The sequence below is a fragment of the Penicillium verhagenii genome, assembly GCF_028828195.1.
Source record: "Penicillium verhagenii strain IBT 33310 chromosome Unknown utg000002l_segment0_segment0, whole genome shotgun sequence".
In the NCBI taxonomy this organism is placed as follows: domain Eukaryota; kingdom Fungi; phylum Ascomycota; class Eurotiomycetes; order Eurotiales; family Aspergillaceae; genus Penicillium; species Penicillium verhagenii.
This window is the reverse complement of record NW_026643166.1, coordinates 732,228-751,309: the sequence shown is the minus strand read 5'-3', so window position 1 is coordinate 751,309 and position 19,082 is coordinate 732,228. Positions and strand designations below refer to the sequence as shown.

Genomic DNA, 19,082 nt, shown 5'->3' with positions numbered 1-19,082 from the left:
ACGCGAAAGGGTGTTTCCATCATTACTATTATGGAGTATTGCTACTAGTTCTTATCAAATTTAGGTTCCAGAGAATGGCTCATGACCTGCTGCAGGAGAACTAGGGGCAGAAATGGCAGAAGGACTACGCGTACATAGATAGCGTCCAGGTCTCTACCACGGATATGTTCAGATTGATTCGTGCTGACTGCTGAGAGTACTCGCTACATAGCCTAGGAATTCCGAAGAGGGGAATTTGAGTCCGGCGCTAGCAGGGATGACCTCGAAGTCCGGACACTCGAAATCCGGACAATACAATGTTCTTTCGAACAGATAAACTCGAAGTGGTGAGATCCAGATATTCGTACAGAGCTAGAGAAATATGCAATTTTGGTCATGTGGCTCCTTGGATATGGTGCCTTGGCCTGCTGGCATTGTAGCCTTAATCAGGCAAGCTAAACCAGAAAGGTTCACGAGGCGTTAAATACTATCATGTGAGCGCGCACTGGCCTTATATCGTTTAATTTGTACCCACTAATTACTACTACTCATACACAATCTACTAACTAGTTGGTAGTTTGACAGTTTGGCGTATGCACGTGTCTAGTTCGGACTACCCGCACTGTTTACATTTGCTAGCTCTGTCTTTTATAACTTCAATGCTCTCCTCCACATGTGCATACACTTCCATAATCATTGGCTTTATCATTCGGTGTTAACATCAAGAGAGGACTGCTCCTCTTGGATTGATCAACTCAGATAAAATTTATATACCGTACTACCATGTTTGACCCTTTGACAAAGGAAGCGATCAAAATGTCCCTGCCACAGCCTCTTCCCCGTGTCCCAACCGCAGAAGAAGTCGTTCCATCTATGCAAAAGATCATTTACCAATGGCAAACTTTGCGTGACCAAATCCTCAAAACCACGACCCCCTCTACCGCCACCTTCAGCAATACCATGCTTCCTCTAGCGCAACTCGAAAATGCCCTCGGTGGAGAGACAGGCATGATTTACATGCTACAGTATGGATCTCCATTTCTTGAAGTACAAGAAGCTTTTAATAGGGCCCACAAGCTCTATCTGGAAGCCTTGGCATTATGGGGAGCGGATGAGCCTTTTTTCAGACTTCTTCAGGCGGCGAAAGAGAAGCCAGAATTTCAGACACTGGACCCGGAGTCACAGCATTTACTCGAAAAAGAACTATTGAAGTACAAACATAGCGGACACGGGATCTTAGTGCCTGAGGATGTGGAGGTGTATCTGAAGCGACGGACAGAAATCGAAGAATTGCTCAGAACTTTCAACCAGAATGTGACGATGGAGAATGGTGGCGTCTCTTTTACGTTGGAGGAGCTTGCCGGTGTTCCCGATGACGAGTTGGCGAAATGGCTAGATGATTCAGAGGGAGCAACCGATGGACACGAGAAGAGAAAGTTTGTGCCTTTCGCCAATGGAGGGACACGTGCTGTCTTAGCATACGCCGATCAATCCGAAACCCGTAAGAAGATGTTCTTGGCAGATGATTTGAAGTTGGAAAAGAACAAAACGATACTTGAAGAGATCGTGAAGCGTCGTGCGAAGCAGGCACAAATGCTCAAATACCCTACTCATGCAGATTTTAGGATTGAAATTCGAATGGCAAAGACGACAGCCTGGGTGAAAACTTTTCTCAGTCGGTTGAAGGAGACCCTTGTCCCGCTTGGACGAGATGAGATTGTGGCCTTGCAGCATCGGCGGCTCGAAGATCTGCAGCGAAGGGAGATTCAGCAGGTGGGAGACGGATTCCCTCCATGGGATAAATCGTACTATACGCGCCTTGTGAAAAACGACCTTGAGATTGACCATCAGAAGATCTCAGAGTTCTTCCCATTGGAGCAAACTGCAAGCGGCATGTTGAACATCTTTGCCTCTCTGCTTGGTCTTCGTTTCGACCTTATCCCATCGGAAAGCCTGCCTGCGGATGTACTATGGCATGATGCTGTGCAACTTTACTCCGTATGGGACACGCATGATGATGGATTCCTTGGCTACCTCTATCTTGACTTGTTATGGCGTGAAAATAAGTATCGAGGAAACCAGTCTGTCAATATCGAATGTGTGCGTATCTATAGCTCCGTATTTATGTTATATCTATCGCTTCCTTTGTTGCTGATTATGCCAATATAGGGTTATTTACGACCAGACGGAACAAGACACTGCCCATCGACGATTTTGATGTGTTCATTTCCAGCTCCAAATTCAAAAAGCTGTGCCTTGCTAAAGCATGATCAAGTTGTGACTCTCTTCCACGGTAAGTGCGCATTATCCTCTTTAGCAATCATTCTTACACGGGACGCATTTAACGCTAGATCTAATAGAGATGGGTCATGGTATTCACGACCTACTGGCCAAGTCTAAATACTCTCGCTTCCATGGGTATAGACTACCGCCTGACTTTGGCGAGATGCCTAGCATCTTGCTTGAGAATTGGTGCTGGATGAAAGATGTCCTTTGCGGATTAAGCTGCCATTACACAACTCTCAGTGAGACTTATTTGGCAGATTGGCGCAATAAGAATCCCGGTTCTCCCGACCCAGTGAAAACCATTCCGGGGCATTTAGTCGACAGCCTCATTAAAAACCGATACTATAATGCGGGTCTCTACTACTTACATCAGCTGTACGTTGGGCATTCTATTACTCCAATGCGTTTGGCCTCTAACATTCTTGAAAAGAACCGTATCTGCCTTCGATTTCCATATCCACTCTCTCGGTACAGACCAGGACTTGGCGGATCTTGACATCGGGAAGCTGTGGTATGATCTACGCGAGGAGCTCGAAAGCATGGATTTTTCAGAATGCAGAAGCGGATTCGAATTTGTGACTTTCAGTCATCTGGCGTCTGGATACGATGTCGGTTATTATGCCTACTTGTGGTATGTTCGCTCTTTCCACATAAAGTTATTGTATGATAAGGCTGACTTGTAGAAGCTGCACGGCTATGGCCCAAGATCTGTTCCTCTCTACCTTTGCTCACGATCCTTATAACAAGGAAACTTGGGCTAGGTACCGCCGCGGGATTTTGGAGTATGGCGGAACTCAGCAGGACTTACTGAAGATGTTAGAAAGCTTTCTGGGTCGTCCCCCTAATATAGATGTCATTATCCCTGGGGGGCTAAATACCCGGGGGCCGTCACATTTGGAGAGTCAGGACAGAATTGAAGGACAAGATTGAAGCTAGTGGGAGTGGATATAGAAGACTGGGGCATTGGTATCTTACGCATGTCTCCCTTCAATGTTATATCGTTGTAGACACATTGGAGTTCTAGCTGCTAGCATCAGCCTCTTGTGCTCGGCTATGTTCAAATAAGGTAATCTTCTGAATATGTGTGCTGCATAATTGACCATTTGAGAATTTCCTTGCCAATTTTGTCTCTCTCCTGCCTCATTTGGTCTCGAACCTGAATAGCCTGCGTAAATGTCATTGAATCGTCCTTCTGTGTGTTCTCCATTGATTGTGATGTCTCGACCCAGCTTGGGTCTTGGGGAGGCACATTCTGGGTTGAGCAAATTCGATAATGCGGGTCTACCAACCACAAAGTCGCAAATCTAAGGTACCCCGGCCGCAATGGATCTGCGAGACTGAAAGTCTCGGCCTTAGACCGCAGTGTATTCGGCCAAGCAAGAAGCTGCCCATTCTGTGAAATCGGGATAGACCCCATGGTCTGTAGAGCATCCGGGTAGCAAGGATTATCGTCGTCGCACGACCACTCAGGAACATCAAAAAGTCGATCCATGGCCGTATATTTCGAAATATTGAAATCATCGCTATCGATCAGCGTCTCTTGTTGGAATGAAATCTTTGCATCTTTGATGTTGTCCATATCGAAGTAACATACGGCCGTAGAAACAATATGGTCATTGAGGACACCAGCGACGTTGTGATGGAAATCACCACCATAAAAAGGCTTTTCTGGGGTGAGCTCAATAGCTGACACTCGAAATATGATCTGAAGGCCCGTAAATTGATCTTGCAGAGATATAGAGTAATACTGGTGATCTGGATCGGGAATAGAGGGAGTTTCAGGTTTATCAGGGCCACTCCACTTAGGGTCCTTCCATTTGGGCATGATCGCGCGGCCTGTATTTTCACCAGTCTTCCATTCATCGTATGTGAAGGATATTCCCGGCTCAACACCTTTCACGGAGTACAACCGGTTATACTTGGCGATGATCAATTTTTCCAGCTCTTCAGAAGAATTCCATTGCCATGGCTCCATACTAGCGAGAATGTCATGATAACCAGTATCAGGCCGTATGCGGTCCCGCTTCTCGGGCTCAGGGAGATCAAGATATTCTCTTACTCGTGATCGAACGTCAGGCCATTCGTCTTCTGTGATGGGCGGTGTTCGTTCCTCCCTGGCGTTGTTCAGGAGAAAATATAACTTGGGATACCAAACACTACCTTCCACTTGAAAGTCATAAGTTCTGATTCGAATTGGTGTCCGACCTTGATCTCCAAGGATAAGCATTTCGTTCCACGGTTGGATGGCGGCCGAAATGAGCCCTTCGAGCGCTTTATATATGCGCCTTTCCTTTGGATGTACACCATTGACATATGATGTGATTTCAGCTCCTCCTTGACTGTTCAGAGCAACCTCACAGGGAAGACATTGAAAGGCCGTGGACCAGTAGTTTCGCTTTCCAATATGCCGGCTATCCATTAGGGATTTCTTTTTTCTCTCCTCGAGATGCATCTCTTCGTGTTTGTCATCTGGTTTCTCGGGAACCGGGGCAATCTGGGATTGTGATAGTCTCCAGGACTCAGGTCTCTCCATATCAACTTTGCCCCCGGCGGTAAGAACTCGAGTGCGTCCATAAATGAGAGGATACATAAAGGGGTCAACCACATCTCGAACCGGACTCTCAGAGTCACTCCTATGAGAATCACCACTATGGGAATCATTTGTGGCAAAAGACAAAACAGATCTCGACTCGGAAAAAAGCGGCGACATCGATTCGCGAAGCTCTTTGAGAAGATCGTCATGAACTTGAGATTTGATGACTCGCGAGTCTGCATCAAACACAGCAACATAGCCCGTGCGTTTGAAATCAGACGCTTTATCTCGCAACTCCTTTACACACCACTGCCATGAGGGTTCATCGAGATCAAAGACCGAAATGGCATGCTGATGCCATTCTTCCAGTGTCTGCGGATCTTCCTGCTTGTTTTCCCAGTCTGGCTGTTCCGTGACATACAGCATGAACTGCAGCATGGAAAGCTCTCTTAGGAACAACTGGGGAGTTTGTCTCCAATCGACAATTCCATGTGCAAAGCGATTATCCTTTGGGTGCTCATAGAACATAGGCACACCATTGAAACCAGGGACTCGCAAGGGGCCGGTGCCGCTGTTGTCCAACTCAATAGCTGCAGGGCTCATCTTTATCATCCCCGAGTAACAGCGAGATGAAGAGAAGGATAATTGGGCTGTTCTAGCTCGACCAAGTAGTTGAATATGACACTGGATCCGTTGGAGGACGGTCATTCCGAAAGAGTGGTAGGTATCAATATGAGGATGCTGCGATGAGGGTTCAGAAGCGGCGGAAACGAGAGAGGGAGAGGGAGACAAAGTGAGAGCTGTAAGAGTCCGAGTCTAAAGGGGGATTTTACTCGGATCGAGAGGGCCAAGCGAGTGGTAATTCTGATACAGGGCGCGTACAGGACCCTTGGGATCTCCCGATCTTGGCGCAGACGCTAACCGTATCTGTGGCTTATCTAGCAAGGCACTAGCTATGTCTCACCACCACCCGCGGAGCTCCGAAAATTGATTATGATCCTTGATAGTGGCATTGAGAGAGAATGATTTCGGAAATTTTTGACGAGGCGCCATCGCTAGGTCAATGTTTGAGCCTTCCATATGTACCCTTATAAAAAGTGCCGGGGTGGCATAAATCACCTCAACATGCAATTCCACCGTCAAGTGAACATCCAGAGCTGCAATCATGCAGCCAACTTCATTCTTTGTTGTCATCTTTATCCTGACTATAGAGGGGTTGATTTCTTCTGTATCCGCCTCTTGCTTCGCTAGCGCCCAGAATGGAACCATTGGGTTCTTCAGTAAAGCACCTCTGGCCCATGGATACACTCACTTATCGCCATCCGAATGTGCTATTGAATGCGATAGCATGAACACCTGCCAAGCATGGCTTTTTATTGTCAATGCGAACGAATGCCAGTTATATCGTTCAGTTCCTGTGGCGCAGGCAAAGAGTGCAGGTTTTATAATGGGATCGTGTGATACAACTGGCACCCGAGCGGCTGAGTCGGCATCAAAAGTGCCTCTAGCAGCTTTATCTTCTTCCTCTGTGGCACCTGGTTCACAGACTACTCAGTCCTCCCCATCCAGCGTAAGACCTTCCCGTCTGTTGAAACTTGACACGAGTCTATCTTTGGAGATTTCTTCCTAACAGAGGATCCAGATCCCAGGACATACAACCCATCTGAACCAGCATAAGCGCGGTCATCGTCACCTTCTTCATCGACAAGACTAGTGAGATCATAGCGACCTGTCATTCCGCTTATATAATGATGAGGTGTCAGGATTGTGTGCCCCACAAGCCTGTTGGAATTAGCTAATATTGGTGCCTCAGGCTGTAAGCCAGACCGCTGCGCGGTACACAGCGACCTCGGGGTTCAAGGTGCCTGCACGATGCCTTTTGTACAGAGATTTTGCAGAGATTTCGCGAGTTTACCATGATCATATGCCTAGTTAAAGAAGTTTCCAGGGTTCGGAAAACAATTTGTGGATGGAGGCAGTGTCAACGCGTCGATGAGCAGATCGTTTATGCGAATATATATACAGTGTATATTCATATAATTAGGTGCATGAGGGAGACGAACCTCCCAAAGTTTGAATCAATGCAGCATTGGAGCAATTTGAACATTACAATCCAATCGAATATTTTCGAAATGATTTGAAATGTCATGTCTTTTTCCAGTTATATGTATATATTCCAAAGTTTTTGGTCCAATGGTCGACGTCGACCAAATATTCAAAATCAGTCAAGGTCGCGCATTTGGGTAAACATTATGTCAGTTATAGGACAGAGTTTCAAGCCATTACTCATACAACAAGCACGCTTGGCCAAGTGGTAAGGCGTTCCACTTGTACACCTTTCGAGGTATGGAAAGATCGCTGGTTCGATTCCGGCAGTGTGCATTTCTTTTTTGTCATTTCTTTTTTTTGCTCCGCCCACAATTCCCCACATTCAGTTAGATCCCGCAAATTGGAGAGAGACACTTTGCTTCTCTGTCTGATTCTTCTCAATTTTTTATTTGAAGTTTTCATAGATTTGCTTTCTTTCCTGCCACACCAGCGTTCAAAAATGCCACACCGCTTCCTGGAATTAAATAGGGCTGTACAAATCGCGCACTGATTGCCATTCCAAAAAAGGATTGTGGTTTTAGTGATAAGGCGGGCGTGGTATTGATTTTTTCAATGCCCAGATCGAAACGCCGATATTCAGCCACTTCCTCACTTATGTTTAGTATTGATGATCACACACAAGCTATATGTGCCTGGGCTTTATCACGGAGAGAGTCATGTATTCCAGAGGACTTTAAGTTGTAGCATATATCTGTGTCAGCATTGGCACTCCAAATTCTCGTTCAAATCACAACCCTGCGCTCCATATCAATACCCGCTTCTCTTGCCTAATTTATCTTATTTCAAGATACCATTAAGAAGGTTCTCGGGAGGGTCCGAAATCTAAATTGATTGTAGAGAACGATTGGCCAAAATATTGAATAAGAAAGTCATGTTTATTGTTTATTATATCAAACATCGTACAAATCCTTTATGGATAACAAAACACACGGATTGTTTTAACCCGCTCAAAGCAACGTAATCAACATCCCTCATCTATAAAATCAGACATTATAATCGAAATCAATAACTTAACCAGCAGGGTTGGTGCAGGTGAAGGGAGTCAACTTGGTGGTCTTGAAACTGACGTTCATCGAGATGACAGACGCCCAGATACCAAGACCAGCCAGAGACAGAGCAGCAAGCGCATAGACCAAGTCAAAGGTGTTCCACCAGAACTTCTTCTTGTAACCACGGATCCAGCGCTTCACACCGTGATCCACACGCTGAGCCTGGCCAGTGCGGGGGTTAAACTCCTCCTCGGGCAGCATAGCGTCCTTCTGGACGTGGTAACCGACCAAGAGCAGAGGAGGGAAGGTGTAGGAGAACTGCAGAATACAGGCGGCTCCGACGAAAGAGGTCAAGTTGCTGATCTGGGGGATAGCGGCGGCAATGACCCAGGCGAGGATCCAGTAGATGGGCACGATGGCTGTCCAGATCCACTTGCCGAGCTTGCTGTCCAGCGGCGGGAAGTGGAAGATATCACGCATGACAGACGAGTAGAAGACCTTGATACCGATGTTTCCGTACAGCAGGGCTGCAATGACACCGGTCACGAAGGAGAGGGCGTTACCCAGAGTCTGGAAGCGGTATGCGCCGTTGGAGTTGGGGATTCCCTCGTAGGCGGGGTTGTAGGTGAACTGGCCCTGGGCGGAATAGACGACCATTCCGTTGACAAGGTAGCAGACGTAGATGAAGATCTCGGCGATGATGAATCCCTTCCAGAAGTCCATGGGACGTCTCATCTCGGCCATGAGCTCGTTGAAGAGAGTGGCACCGCCGTAGGCGAAGACGGCGTTCATCATGGCGGTGATACGGTCCTCGAGATCGTAGCCTGCGGCCCAGTTGGCGCTGGTGACGATGGGACCCTCGGCGATACCGTAACTGGTCAACACGGCCGAGTAGTTGGGAGGGTAGATGTAGACAACGACCATGGTCATGATGATAACGATGACGTTACCCCAGATGGCAAGGTTGGCCAACCAGGACAGGCGCTGCAGGGTTCGGATCTGTCCGAGGACGGCTCCGATAACCATGAAGATGACCTCGGCGGCAATGAAGCAGAGGAAACCACCGGTGTTGTTCACACCAGCCACCATCTGTGCCAGACCTTGACCGTTGCTCGTAATCAGGAGAGAAACGTTAAGGAAGAACTGGAAACTCTGCAGAACATTGACACCAATACGGGCCCAGGAACCAAAGACACGGAACGCAACATCACCGTAGTTACGCATGGGGAAGCGAGTAGAATCCAAGCCAACGAAGATGCGCCACAGCTGCATACCGGAGTAGGCGGCCAGCACACCAAAGACAGTGTAAAGAGCAAAACCGGGACCGTATCCCATTCGGCTGATGGCGTAGGGAACGTTGGTGGGACCCAAGATATCGGTGGTGATCAGATAGAAGATCGAACCCCAAGTCGCAGTGCGAGCCGCTCTCTGTGCTGTCTCCCATTCTGTTTCGGTAACACCCCATTTATCGCTTCCTTCATCGGATCTTGGGCCGGGCACAGTTGTCTTTGTGTCCAAGTCCGTGGCTGTCTTCTCAGATACAGGCGCTGGCTCAGCGGGCTCAGCAGCTGGTTCTTCTTCCTTCTTTCCCTTACGGTTGAGGAGAGCCTTTCCAATTCCGGCAAAACCGGCATTGTCGGTACGAATGCTCTTCTCGGCTTCACGGGATCGGTTGGCCCAGTAGTGATAGTTTTCGAAAGTGATGCTGGTGTCCAAGTAGATACTGTCGGAACCGTGCATGTTCGGGGGTTCAATATCGTGGTGCACATCGACCTCATGGTGTTCTCTCTTAGTTCCAATAATATCAGCCTCCTCTCCAAGACGAGGGTCGGCCACGCCGCCAAGGTTGGCAGCGGAAATAATGCCGGCCATTCTGGAGATGTGAAAAAAAATAAGTCGCGTGTTGATCTCAAAATGAGGGGAGACGCGAGGGCCCAGCGACCTTTTGAACTAAAAAAAATCCAAAATATTTTTTTTCTCCTCATTACCTTCTCGGGTCTCCATATTTTGAATGCGTATCATCCAGGCTAGCCAGATTGGGACTAGAGCAACGTACTGCGGATAATGTATTTTACATCTGATATGCTTATCCTGTATTTCTCACATACAGATCCGTGGTTTTATTTCGTATTAATTACCGCTAGTGAGAGATTCGAAATATCTACTTAGTCCCCCGGCCACCCGAAATTTCTCTCGGGATTGTAACCCCAGCAAGAAGAAAAAAAGAAATAAAAAAGAATTCTGGACTGTGGAGTTGATAGGGACTTGTGGGCCGGACTTAATCCCCGTTATCTGGGTTGCTATTGGGTTGCATGATGAAGGGGTGGAGATCATTATCAAAAAGTGGCATGGATTCGGTTTCGGCCAGTGAGTCTCCGGGGACTTATCGCTCGGCCCTATATGTACTTAAGACATGAATCGTGTGGTGGGTGTTTTGTATCAGTGACTATCGATGGTTCAAGAGATATTGGTGGCTGTTGCTGACGACTGGGATCCACATCTTCCCTTGGATACTCGGCAAAAGCTTGTCTTCTCCGCATTCGAGTGAAATCGCGTTGTTATGCCTGCCAATCAGCTTTCACCACCGGGAGTGGGCGGATCGCACGACTCCCCTCCAGGCTCCATTGTTTTTTATCTAATAAGACACGGCGGGTGACCGACGGGATAGAGAGTCGGAGTTGCGTAGGTCTTCAATATCACGTCGCTTTCAAATCAAGTTTCCCTGCAAAGTAACCTGGGGGCGAAAAAAAAAGAGATTTATCAGCACAATCATAAGATCATAAACAACAAGAAATCGTACCGTAGTTCGATGGATGGGAATTTTTTCTTTAATTTTTGGTTCGGACGTCCCCGTGGAAAGTGGATCAAATCCACTTACAATATCTCAAGGGAAATGAAAAAAAATTTCGCTTAAGCCATGGGGGCGAAAGGGACGCGTTGCTAAACTATCTTCCCCGAGACTCGGGAACGCTGTCCGTTGAAACCGAATCCGAGAACAATATAGATGTTAGATGTTCATATACTAGTAATCGTGAAGAAATGTAAATCGAAAGGGTGGCTTTACTAGCCTTTAGCCACTGAGTCACCATGCCTATTGGGGGAAATGCATAAGCATTCGAAAGCCATGTGCTAATTGTGCATAAGCATAAGTTCCTGACTTCTCGAATCACGGAACCTCAAAACTTTAAGATTTTTTTTTTTTTTCTTTTTTCTCCTAGATCTAGAGCGAATCTTTCCCCTTGAACAAAAAGAAAGTCGGACCCGATATCAGTCGCATTCAAGTGCAAACTGGCCATATCCGGATTCCCGGTAATAATTTGAGCCGCCAACGCCCCGCAAATTACGAACGAATGAAAATCTGTTGGGGGGGCAAAAACAACTGTACTCAGTATTCTAGTCGCTGGGGCATTTTCTCAGACCCGCTCCAGTTACCGTTGCAGATACCCGTGGACCCAGAGAAGAAAAAAAGAAGCCAAAAGATGGCGACATCTTTAGTGAGAACTTAATATTCGCAACCGAAAGTCAAGTCACGAACGTTGCTGTCATATTCCCGATAGGAATACCGTTCCGAAAAAAAGCGTTCATGCAGAACAACTGCCACCAAAGCTTATCTGCTAGTATGCCGACTTGGCATCTCGATTCCTTGGCCAACGTTGAACATCTTTGTGCCTGATGAATCGATTATTCAAAAGGAACACAGATACCCAACCAATCGGAAATTAGGAGCAACTCCGAAGTACTCTCTCCACTGTGGATTCCGAATCTTCCAACACAGGCTCTTATCTTTTGGTTCCACGTGGGTTTGAGACCTCCAGAGGGTCTGGTTCCGTAACTGGATGACTTGTGGGTTCTTGGGTGATAACTGCTTCGGTACTTCTGACACCTGGAATTTAGTCATCACCTTTGCTATACACTTATATCTGATATATTGGGCTTTGCTATTGGTTCGCATATAATATCTATATCCTCGTAAGAAACGCAATGTCTTGGCGGAAATCGAGTCCGATATCAAAAATTCGTGAAAAAAAGAAGAAAAAATTACAGATACGAAAGACTGGTGTGTGCCTATACTGATGGAATATCATCAAGATCTGCTACAGTATAAACGAGAATGGCAGTTGGTGAAACCAAGAAATAATCATCATGGATATTTGCACTGATGCTACACATGGGCATGGAACCCGCCCTTCCAACATAGTAGTTAACTCAGCAGTGAATCCAGATCTAGGATTACTAAACACATAATTGCTTGCAAGCACTGAACCCACCTAAATATCTCAGTGTATTTTTTTTCGAACTAATATTTCAACCTACTTTATGCAAAAAATCCGAAATCCGACGATACATCTCCACCGGATTCGAATACATAGGAAAATGCCCCGTCTCCGAGATTTTCGCCAACTCCACCTCCCCCTTCCCCAACCTCTCCAAATACGGCAACCATCTATACTCATCCCCAAACATAAACATCTTCGGACAAGGCAGCCCCAAAAACATAACAAGCAGGTCCTCCTCATCCGACAACCGCACCATCGAATCAAAGATCGGCCGCACAACCCCCGCCCTCACCCGCGCAGGCAACGAACTCGCATACATCATACTCCCAAACGACTTCGACTTCCGCACCCGACTAATAAAGTCCTCCAAAAACGCGCCCGGGTCCTCAGACGGAAAATTAAAGATCTGCCGACTGAGGAAGCAGTCTTCTGGCGCAAGGTTTCCCTTGATATCTATGAAGCTGAGAACCCGGTCCGGGTGTCGCTTTGCGAATAGGAGCCCCGTCAGCCCGCCCATTGAGTGGCCTATTAGGTGGAACTTGTTGACTTGGAAGTGCGCGAGGATGGCTTCGGCGCAGGCCACTAGGAAGGGGATGTCGGTTATGGAGAGGTCGGTGCTGTCGGATTGGCCGCAGCCTGGTGCATCGTAGGCGATGAAGCCGTAGTTTTGGAGGGAGGGGTGGAGGGAGAGGTCGGCTAGGTCTTCTTTGCTGGAGCCGAATCCGTGTAGGAAGAGGATTGGGGGGTTGAAGTTGAAGTAGTGGATTGTTGAGAGGTTGAGCTTGACGCCCTTTACCTGGAGGGGGATAGTAGAGCATTCGAATGCCATACTCTGTAGGTATCAACGGTTATAATGCGCAGAGCGTGTGATGATACGGGGTAAGATACTAGGATAGTAAGTTGGTACGTGCTTGATGCCCGCATTGAAGGAGATGACATGGCGATGACAATCTTTTTCGTCAGTGTGTTGGATCGTCTACCAATCTTATCGGGAGGTTGATCCGTAGGTTTCAATAGATTATCAATATGTATCCTCTCAAGATCTTTTGATTCTTGCACTTAAGGCCCCCCCCAATCGATAAAACAGTTTCAATTGGGCAGATCGCTGGTATAAAGATAGCGCCAGAAAATCCACATGCATGATAACGGTGCCGATATAGTACTTTGCGAGTCGATCATTGGCCACACCAACTATGGAGTCAAGTTCCTTCAGGGTGCGTTGTCTATTATTTTTCACGTTTAAAATCGAGCCCTCTTAGTTCAATCGACTGAGCACTTGCCATTAGCATGATCATACATGTTCAATTACCTACTACTAGTCAGTTGGGTTCTTCGGTTTTAGGGATGAAGTAGTTATCAACTGGTATTGAGTACTATCTGACACACGAAACAGGCCAGTCTCCACCTTAAAATGTAACTTACTATCTATATTAACATTCATTCCTAGATAATTCTCAGAAATTTGATTTACAACCTTGCACTTGAGGCTTGAATGAAGTGCCAAGAATGAGCTTCAGGAGAAACCTCCGGGTCGGGCCGTGGTTAGTATCGAACGATTGTATTCATGACTGTCGTCTTATCGAATTTTCAACTTCTAAGTTCCCTTGATACACCAAAAGACTACTCGAAATTGACAAAGATAGAGAACTGCTCATCAAGGCGCATGCTTGCATATCATGTGATATGCGGCTGACTGGGCCTAGGAGTGACCGGGGTCTGGAGGTAACCCCGCACCACGAGTGCACGACAGAATTCAGATAATCAAACCTTCCAACCATTTCACTCTCCTTACGGTAAATGGGGTCTTCAGTCTCCATACCCTGCTAGTTTCATATGTCATTTTTGGGTGATAGTACTACCATGACCACACTCAAGAGCTTTGCGGCGACTACAGGCCAACTTCACGTATTGCAAGATCTAGTGGGAGCTTTCCCAGATGGCGTTGAGTGAGAAAAAAAACCACTTCCATTAAAATTTCACAGACTTTGCTTATATCTCAATGTAGCATCGTTCTTGTTCCAGGAATTGGAACTCCTTCGCCAGGGACATGGCCATTCGCTAGCCTAGAGTGGCTCACTTCTTTACCTGGCTCCGGTGCTGGAGTACGCGTCCTTGCCTATGAGTATTCCTCGCCATTTACGGGCAGCACCCCTTCTTGGGAGTCAATCTTAATGCTAGGCTATGATCTTCTCCAAAATCTTACTGACACGCGATCAGCTTCTGATCCAGATCTGGTCAGTCGCCTCAACAGGATACATTCCTTTCAAGTAATCAATATTCTTGCTGACATGCCTTCTATAGGGCATTATAAGACCAATTTTGATGGTCTGTCATAGCTTAGGAGGTCTTATAGTCAAACAGTCTTTGTGTGTTGCCGACAAACAGTTCAATCGGTATGGATCTGTTGTCAACGCTATCGCAGGTGTCATATTTATGAGCACTCCACACCGTTATGGGGACAAGAAAATGAACCTGATGCGATTTCGAGATATCGCAGAAACGACGACGAATAGGGCTTTCAAAATACCTAACGCCAACGTCGGTCAAGAGGGGGCCATTCTGCTGGACCTTGCGAATAGATTCGAAGGAATCAAGCTCCGTACTCCCCTACTATCCGTCTTTGAATTGAGAGAATCCAAGAAAGGTTCAACGACATTACGGCAAAAAAGCCAATCAGTAAGCATTGAGCAAAGATCTATAGTCATGAGACGGAGGCTAATTTTGGTTCTAGTTGGTCAACCGTGAAGCCTGTTTGACCCGAGCCCCAATGGAAACAGTGATCGGCCTCAATCTCGACCATTTTGAAACATGTCTCTTTTCCAAGAGTATTGACGGCGAAGGCCTATCAGATCTCAACAAGTTCATTGAAAAGACTTTGAGTGAAGCCGGGAATCTTGTTGCAATGCGACTTGAAGAGAGTAAGTTATGACGCTGCCGAAAAGCTACGGAGACTCGCTAATGGCAGTAGATGAGTATCAATACGCCACGATCAGCGCTTATTCACCTACGATGAGTGAATTACAGCTCAACTGTACGTATCTTATCCTGCGCCACCTCCCCCCAATTTGCCTTGCTAACATTACCCAGTTGAGCAGCAGGAGCTTACGCAAAGGCCGTCTATCAAAGCAACAGAATGGACATCAAACAAAGCAACCGAAGGGACATCTATTTCAGGCTTTGATATAGTATATCCTCCTCCGTCAAGTGCAGAGATCAAGAAGCCCCTCCATTTGCCCTGCATCCTTCTCAACACGCACTCTGCCAATGAAGATTTTTGCGGTCGGGAAGATATTTTGGAACGTCTGGCTGCGGAGCTTCTGCCTTCTAAATCAATGGCGACGACTTCAGGCAGCGGTCCACGACATTTTGCACTCTGCGGTTTTGGGGGCATCGGAAAGACAGAGATAGCCCGCGAATTTTCCCGACGGCACAAAGGCTCATTCGATGCAGTCTTCTGGGTTATAGCGGATGAGGTGGCAAAGCTTGATCACCATTACCAGGAAATTTCGTTGGCACTGGGACTCGAAGATGCGGCAGGATGCAAGAGCCAAGTTGTTACTAGAGAAATTGTCAAAGGATGGCTCTCAAATCCCCGGAAATATCTGTCAGGCTCGGATGAGTTTGAGCAGCCCGAGAACTCTAGCTCTGACGCGACGTGGCTGCTGATATTTGATAATGCAGATGATCCCATGATCCTAGCAGACTACTGGCCTCAAGGAAGCGGGTCAATTCTCGTTACTAGCCGTGATCCTTTGGCAAAGAGCATGTTCACGAGAAGACCCTCAGGCCTGGATCTTGGTCCAATGACACAACAGGATAGCGTTTCCCTTTTCAATCATCTTACGAGTGGTTCAAACGAGTCAGAAGATGATATATCCCAAAAAGTCTCCGATAAACTTGGCGGTGTTCCTCTCGCTATCTCACAGATGGCAGGTATCATCCGACGACAGGACCTTACCATGTCGGAATTTTTCGAGTTATACATGGATCATGAAGAGCACGCCAATCTCTATGAGACAAAGTTCGATACCAATTTAGTAACGTACGATTACAGCCTCTCTACTGTTTGGGCATTTGAGAAGCTGAAGCCCCAATCTCGACAACTGTTGGAGCTGATGACATTCTTTGATCCTGATATCATCGGCGAAGACTTGTTGATGGAAGTTGCTGCAAAGGTCCTCGGGGTCGAAGGTGCTTTCAAAAAAAGCCATTACATTGACGCTCGAACTGATCTTTTACAATCATCCTTGATACAAAGAGATAAAGGCAAGCAGCAAGTATCGGTTCATCGCATAATCCAGGACGTCGTCTTGGCTACGATGGATGACGCGAAGAAAAAATTAACGTTTGAGCATGTATTACACACTCTTTGGTCAAATTGGCCATCGGCAATGCCCAAGCCATCAAAAAAGCCTGAGCTACCTCTCCCCAAATCAGCTGGTGGCAGGCTGTCTGTTGGAAGGTGGCCTCATTGTGCGGCAGCTTACCCTCACGTTCTAAAAATGAACCAGATATGGCCTGGCATTTCGAATCCCGGTGCTGACACCAAGATTCTTCTTGCACAGCTATTGACTGAGGCCGCATGGTAAGTTTAAAATTACAAGATGTCCCTGTGAAACATGGTTTAATATTACTAGGTACCAAAAGGAGCGTGGACGAACGAAACAATTCGATGGCTTTTTCGAAACTGCTCGTGGAATTTGTGAGTCAACAACACACGCAGATCGAGACGCTTTGCTTGCAGACATCTACTTCTGCTTGGGCTCTATTGCAATGGATACAAACGACTTTGAGACGAGCCGCATCCACAAGGAAAACTCGCTCAACATCGTTGCCAGTATATGCAAAGATTTGGGCACCGAAGACGAAAGGCTATACCTCGCCTATGCAGAGCGGGGGATCTCTCGTATACAAGACAAGCGGTATGAAGAAGGCGAAGCAGACCTAAAGGAGGCATTGCGACTGCGCAAAGCTCTCGGTAATTACATTCCCCGATCCGGTGAAGCAAACCTAAGCTGGTCACTTCTTGCGCAAGGCAAGCTTGACGAGTGTAACACACTCCTCCTTGATAGTTTAGCTGGTAGGGAGAAGGCCCTTGGGAAGAACGACCGGGAGTCAGTCCGAACTGGACTGATCCTGTATGCACTTGGTAACCTACGTGCAACGCAAAACCAATTGGATGAGAGTTTCGAATACCATGAGCGAGCATGGAATCATATGCTTGCAACAGTGGGCGAGAGAGACTATTATACAGCTAATGTTGCCCACAAGGTTGCCGAGCATCTCATCCGCCTAGGCCAATATGAAAATGCGACGTAAGTGTGGCTTTTCTCCCTCCTATCTCGGCCTGAATTCGTCTAACAAACCTTAGTGGTATGATCAATAAGGCCTTGGATATCTGGTCCTTTGATCCTAGCTCACACAGAAACGAAATTGCCCGTACCACATTTTTGAAGGGGAAGTTGTTCAAGTTAACTGGCAGGACTCAAAAAGCCTCTATTGCTTTCAGGGTTGCCTGTCGCTTGAGAAAGGAGATTACTCAGGAGGATCGGGATGTGAGTAGCTTGACGACAGAAGACTTTGACGAAATTGTTGCATTTTGGGCTCGTTGATGGGGATGAGAACCACCGGAGATTGCAATCACACATCTTCGTGCTGGCCTTGTCGACTTTTCTTTTTCAAATGTCCGGATTCTTATGAAAATTGATATCATTTGGGTTTCAATTAACCAACTAGTGCATGTGTGTTTTCTAATTTCGAAACTCTCAATATGTAGAAGGCTGGTAGTGGAGACCATGCGTCTGTATTATTCCATTTATATGGGCTATGCGCGAAATTCAATTATTTGCTCAATTTGATTAGTTTGCCCTGTATGTATGGCCTTGGGAGCAACTTCTGGTGGCCCTGCGACATCTGGTGATGCTCAGCCCTGTGGCGACTCCAGAATTTGACTTACATGGAGTTTTTGAACTCCATGTACATATTCAAGATTCCAAGATGATACCGTACTTCTCATAGTCAAAATCCCCCAGACTTGTTATACTTTCGGCCCAACCATCATCAAGCTCTCCTCTTTGCCAATTGTCTCCTATATCAAACATCCCCGTCCTCCCCGCCAAGATATCCTTATAGCTCGTCTCATACTCGCTCGCCACATCTGAATGCGGTACCCAAACAACCCTCATCCCAGCCCGTCTTCCAGCCTCTACCCCAGCCACGCTATCCTCAAACACTAGACACTCGCCTGGCAGGATGGGACTTTCATTTGAGCCAGAATTCAGCGCCTGCAATGCGACTAAATAAATGTCCGGTGCCGGCTTCCCTCGACCCTGCGGTACCCGCGGATCATCACCGAGTATCTTTTTATCGGGTCGAAAGAAATCTAACAGCTGTTTTGTTTCCGGCCTCGAGATTTTCAATTCGTAGCTTTGGCTTTTGGTGCTGGATGCCAATGCCAGCTCAATATTGGCGCCCGAAGCATTACGTGCGCGGCTGAGGTTTAATAAAAGATTCGCCGCACCGGGCAATGGTGTGCATTTTGGGAAATTGCTTCGCATTCGTTCTTTTAGTTCTCTGGCGCATTGGTCCCGGGGGATGGGCAGCTTGGCCCAGTTGTGGAATACGTCGCTGTTGGTAGAGTCTGGGACGCCCATGAGCTGGGCTCTTATTGACGGGATGAAAGTGGGTCTGCCGTAGTGTTCGAGAAGTTGGTTCGTGGATAGAGTAATTATGTCTTCGGAGTTGATGAGGAGTCCGTCCATGTCAAAGATGCAGGCACGGATCTCCGGGAAGCTGGTGGAGGCGGTTGTCAGATTTGGTTTCACGGGGATAAACGCTGTTTCGTCGGCTTACGCTATTTCTGGATGCGCCATGGTGGACAAGACTAAACTGGTCTCATAAATAACTCGC

General features: G+C 47.0%; 6 protein-coding genes across 6 annotated transcripts; 2 read left to right on the top strand and 4 right to left on the bottom strand.

Moving 5' to 3' along the window:
- Positions 1-795: 795 nt before the first annotated feature.
- On the top strand, positions 796-3,195 carry N7466_000278 (M3 family metallopeptidase; the record flags this gene model as incomplete). The annotated part of the gene is made up of 5 exons (XM_057159676.1): positions 796-2,079; positions 2,149-2,272; positions 2,340-2,640; positions 2,696-2,896; positions 2,952-3,195. The coding sequence occupies 5 exons, from the start codon at positions 796-798 to the stop codon at positions 3,193-3,195; spliced, it is 2,154 nt and encodes a 717-aa protein (XP_057025924.1).
- Positions 3,196-3,322: 127 nt separating this feature from the next.
- On the bottom strand, positions 3,323-5,401 carry N7466_000277 (DUF4246 domain-containing protein; the record flags this gene model as incomplete). Its single annotated transcript, XM_057159675.1, has 1 exon — positions 3,323-5,401. One exon carries the CDS (start codon positions 5,399-5,401, stop codon positions 3,323-3,325), a length of 2,079 nt encoding a protein of 692 aa, XP_057025923.1.
- A 2,516-nt stretch (positions 5,402-7,917) lies between these two features.
- On the bottom strand, positions 7,918-9,768 carry N7466_000276 (uncharacterized protein; the record flags this gene model as incomplete). Its single annotated transcript, XM_057159674.1, has 1 exon — positions 7,918-9,768. One exon carries the CDS (start codon positions 9,766-9,768, stop codon positions 7,918-7,920), a length of 1,851 nt encoding a protein of 616 aa, XP_057025922.1.
- Positions 9,769-12,201: 2,433 nt separating this feature from the next.
- On the bottom strand, positions 12,202-13,002 carry N7466_000275 (alpha/beta fold hydrolase; the record flags this gene model as incomplete). The annotated part of the gene is made up of 1 exon (XM_057159673.1): positions 12,202-13,002. The coding sequence occupies one exon, from the start codon at positions 13,000-13,002 to the stop codon at positions 12,202-12,204; it is 801 nt and encodes a 266-aa protein (XP_057025921.1).
- Positions 13,003-14,006: 1,004 nt separating this feature from the next.
- Positions 14,007-17,785, top strand: N7466_000274 (uncharacterized protein; the record flags this gene model as incomplete). Its single annotated transcript, XM_057159672.1, has 8 exons — positions 14,007-14,119; positions 14,179-14,407; positions 14,475-14,849; positions 14,905-15,091; positions 15,142-15,204; positions 15,261-16,758; positions 16,811-17,488; positions 17,545-17,785. The coding sequence occupies 8 exons, from the start codon at positions 14,007-14,009 to the stop codon at positions 17,783-17,785; spliced, it is 3,384 nt and encodes a 1,127-aa protein (XP_057025920.1).
- A 372-nt stretch (positions 17,786-18,157) lies between these two features.
- On the bottom strand, positions 18,158-19,045 carry N7466_000273 (putative HAD superfamily hydrolase; the record flags this gene model as incomplete). The annotated part of the gene is made up of 2 exons (XM_057159671.1): positions 18,158-18,965; positions 19,026-19,045. 2 exons carry the CDS (start codon positions 19,043-19,045, stop codon positions 18,158-18,160), a joined length of 828 nt encoding a protein of 275 aa, XP_057025919.1.
- Positions 19,046-19,082: the final 37 nt, after the last annotated feature.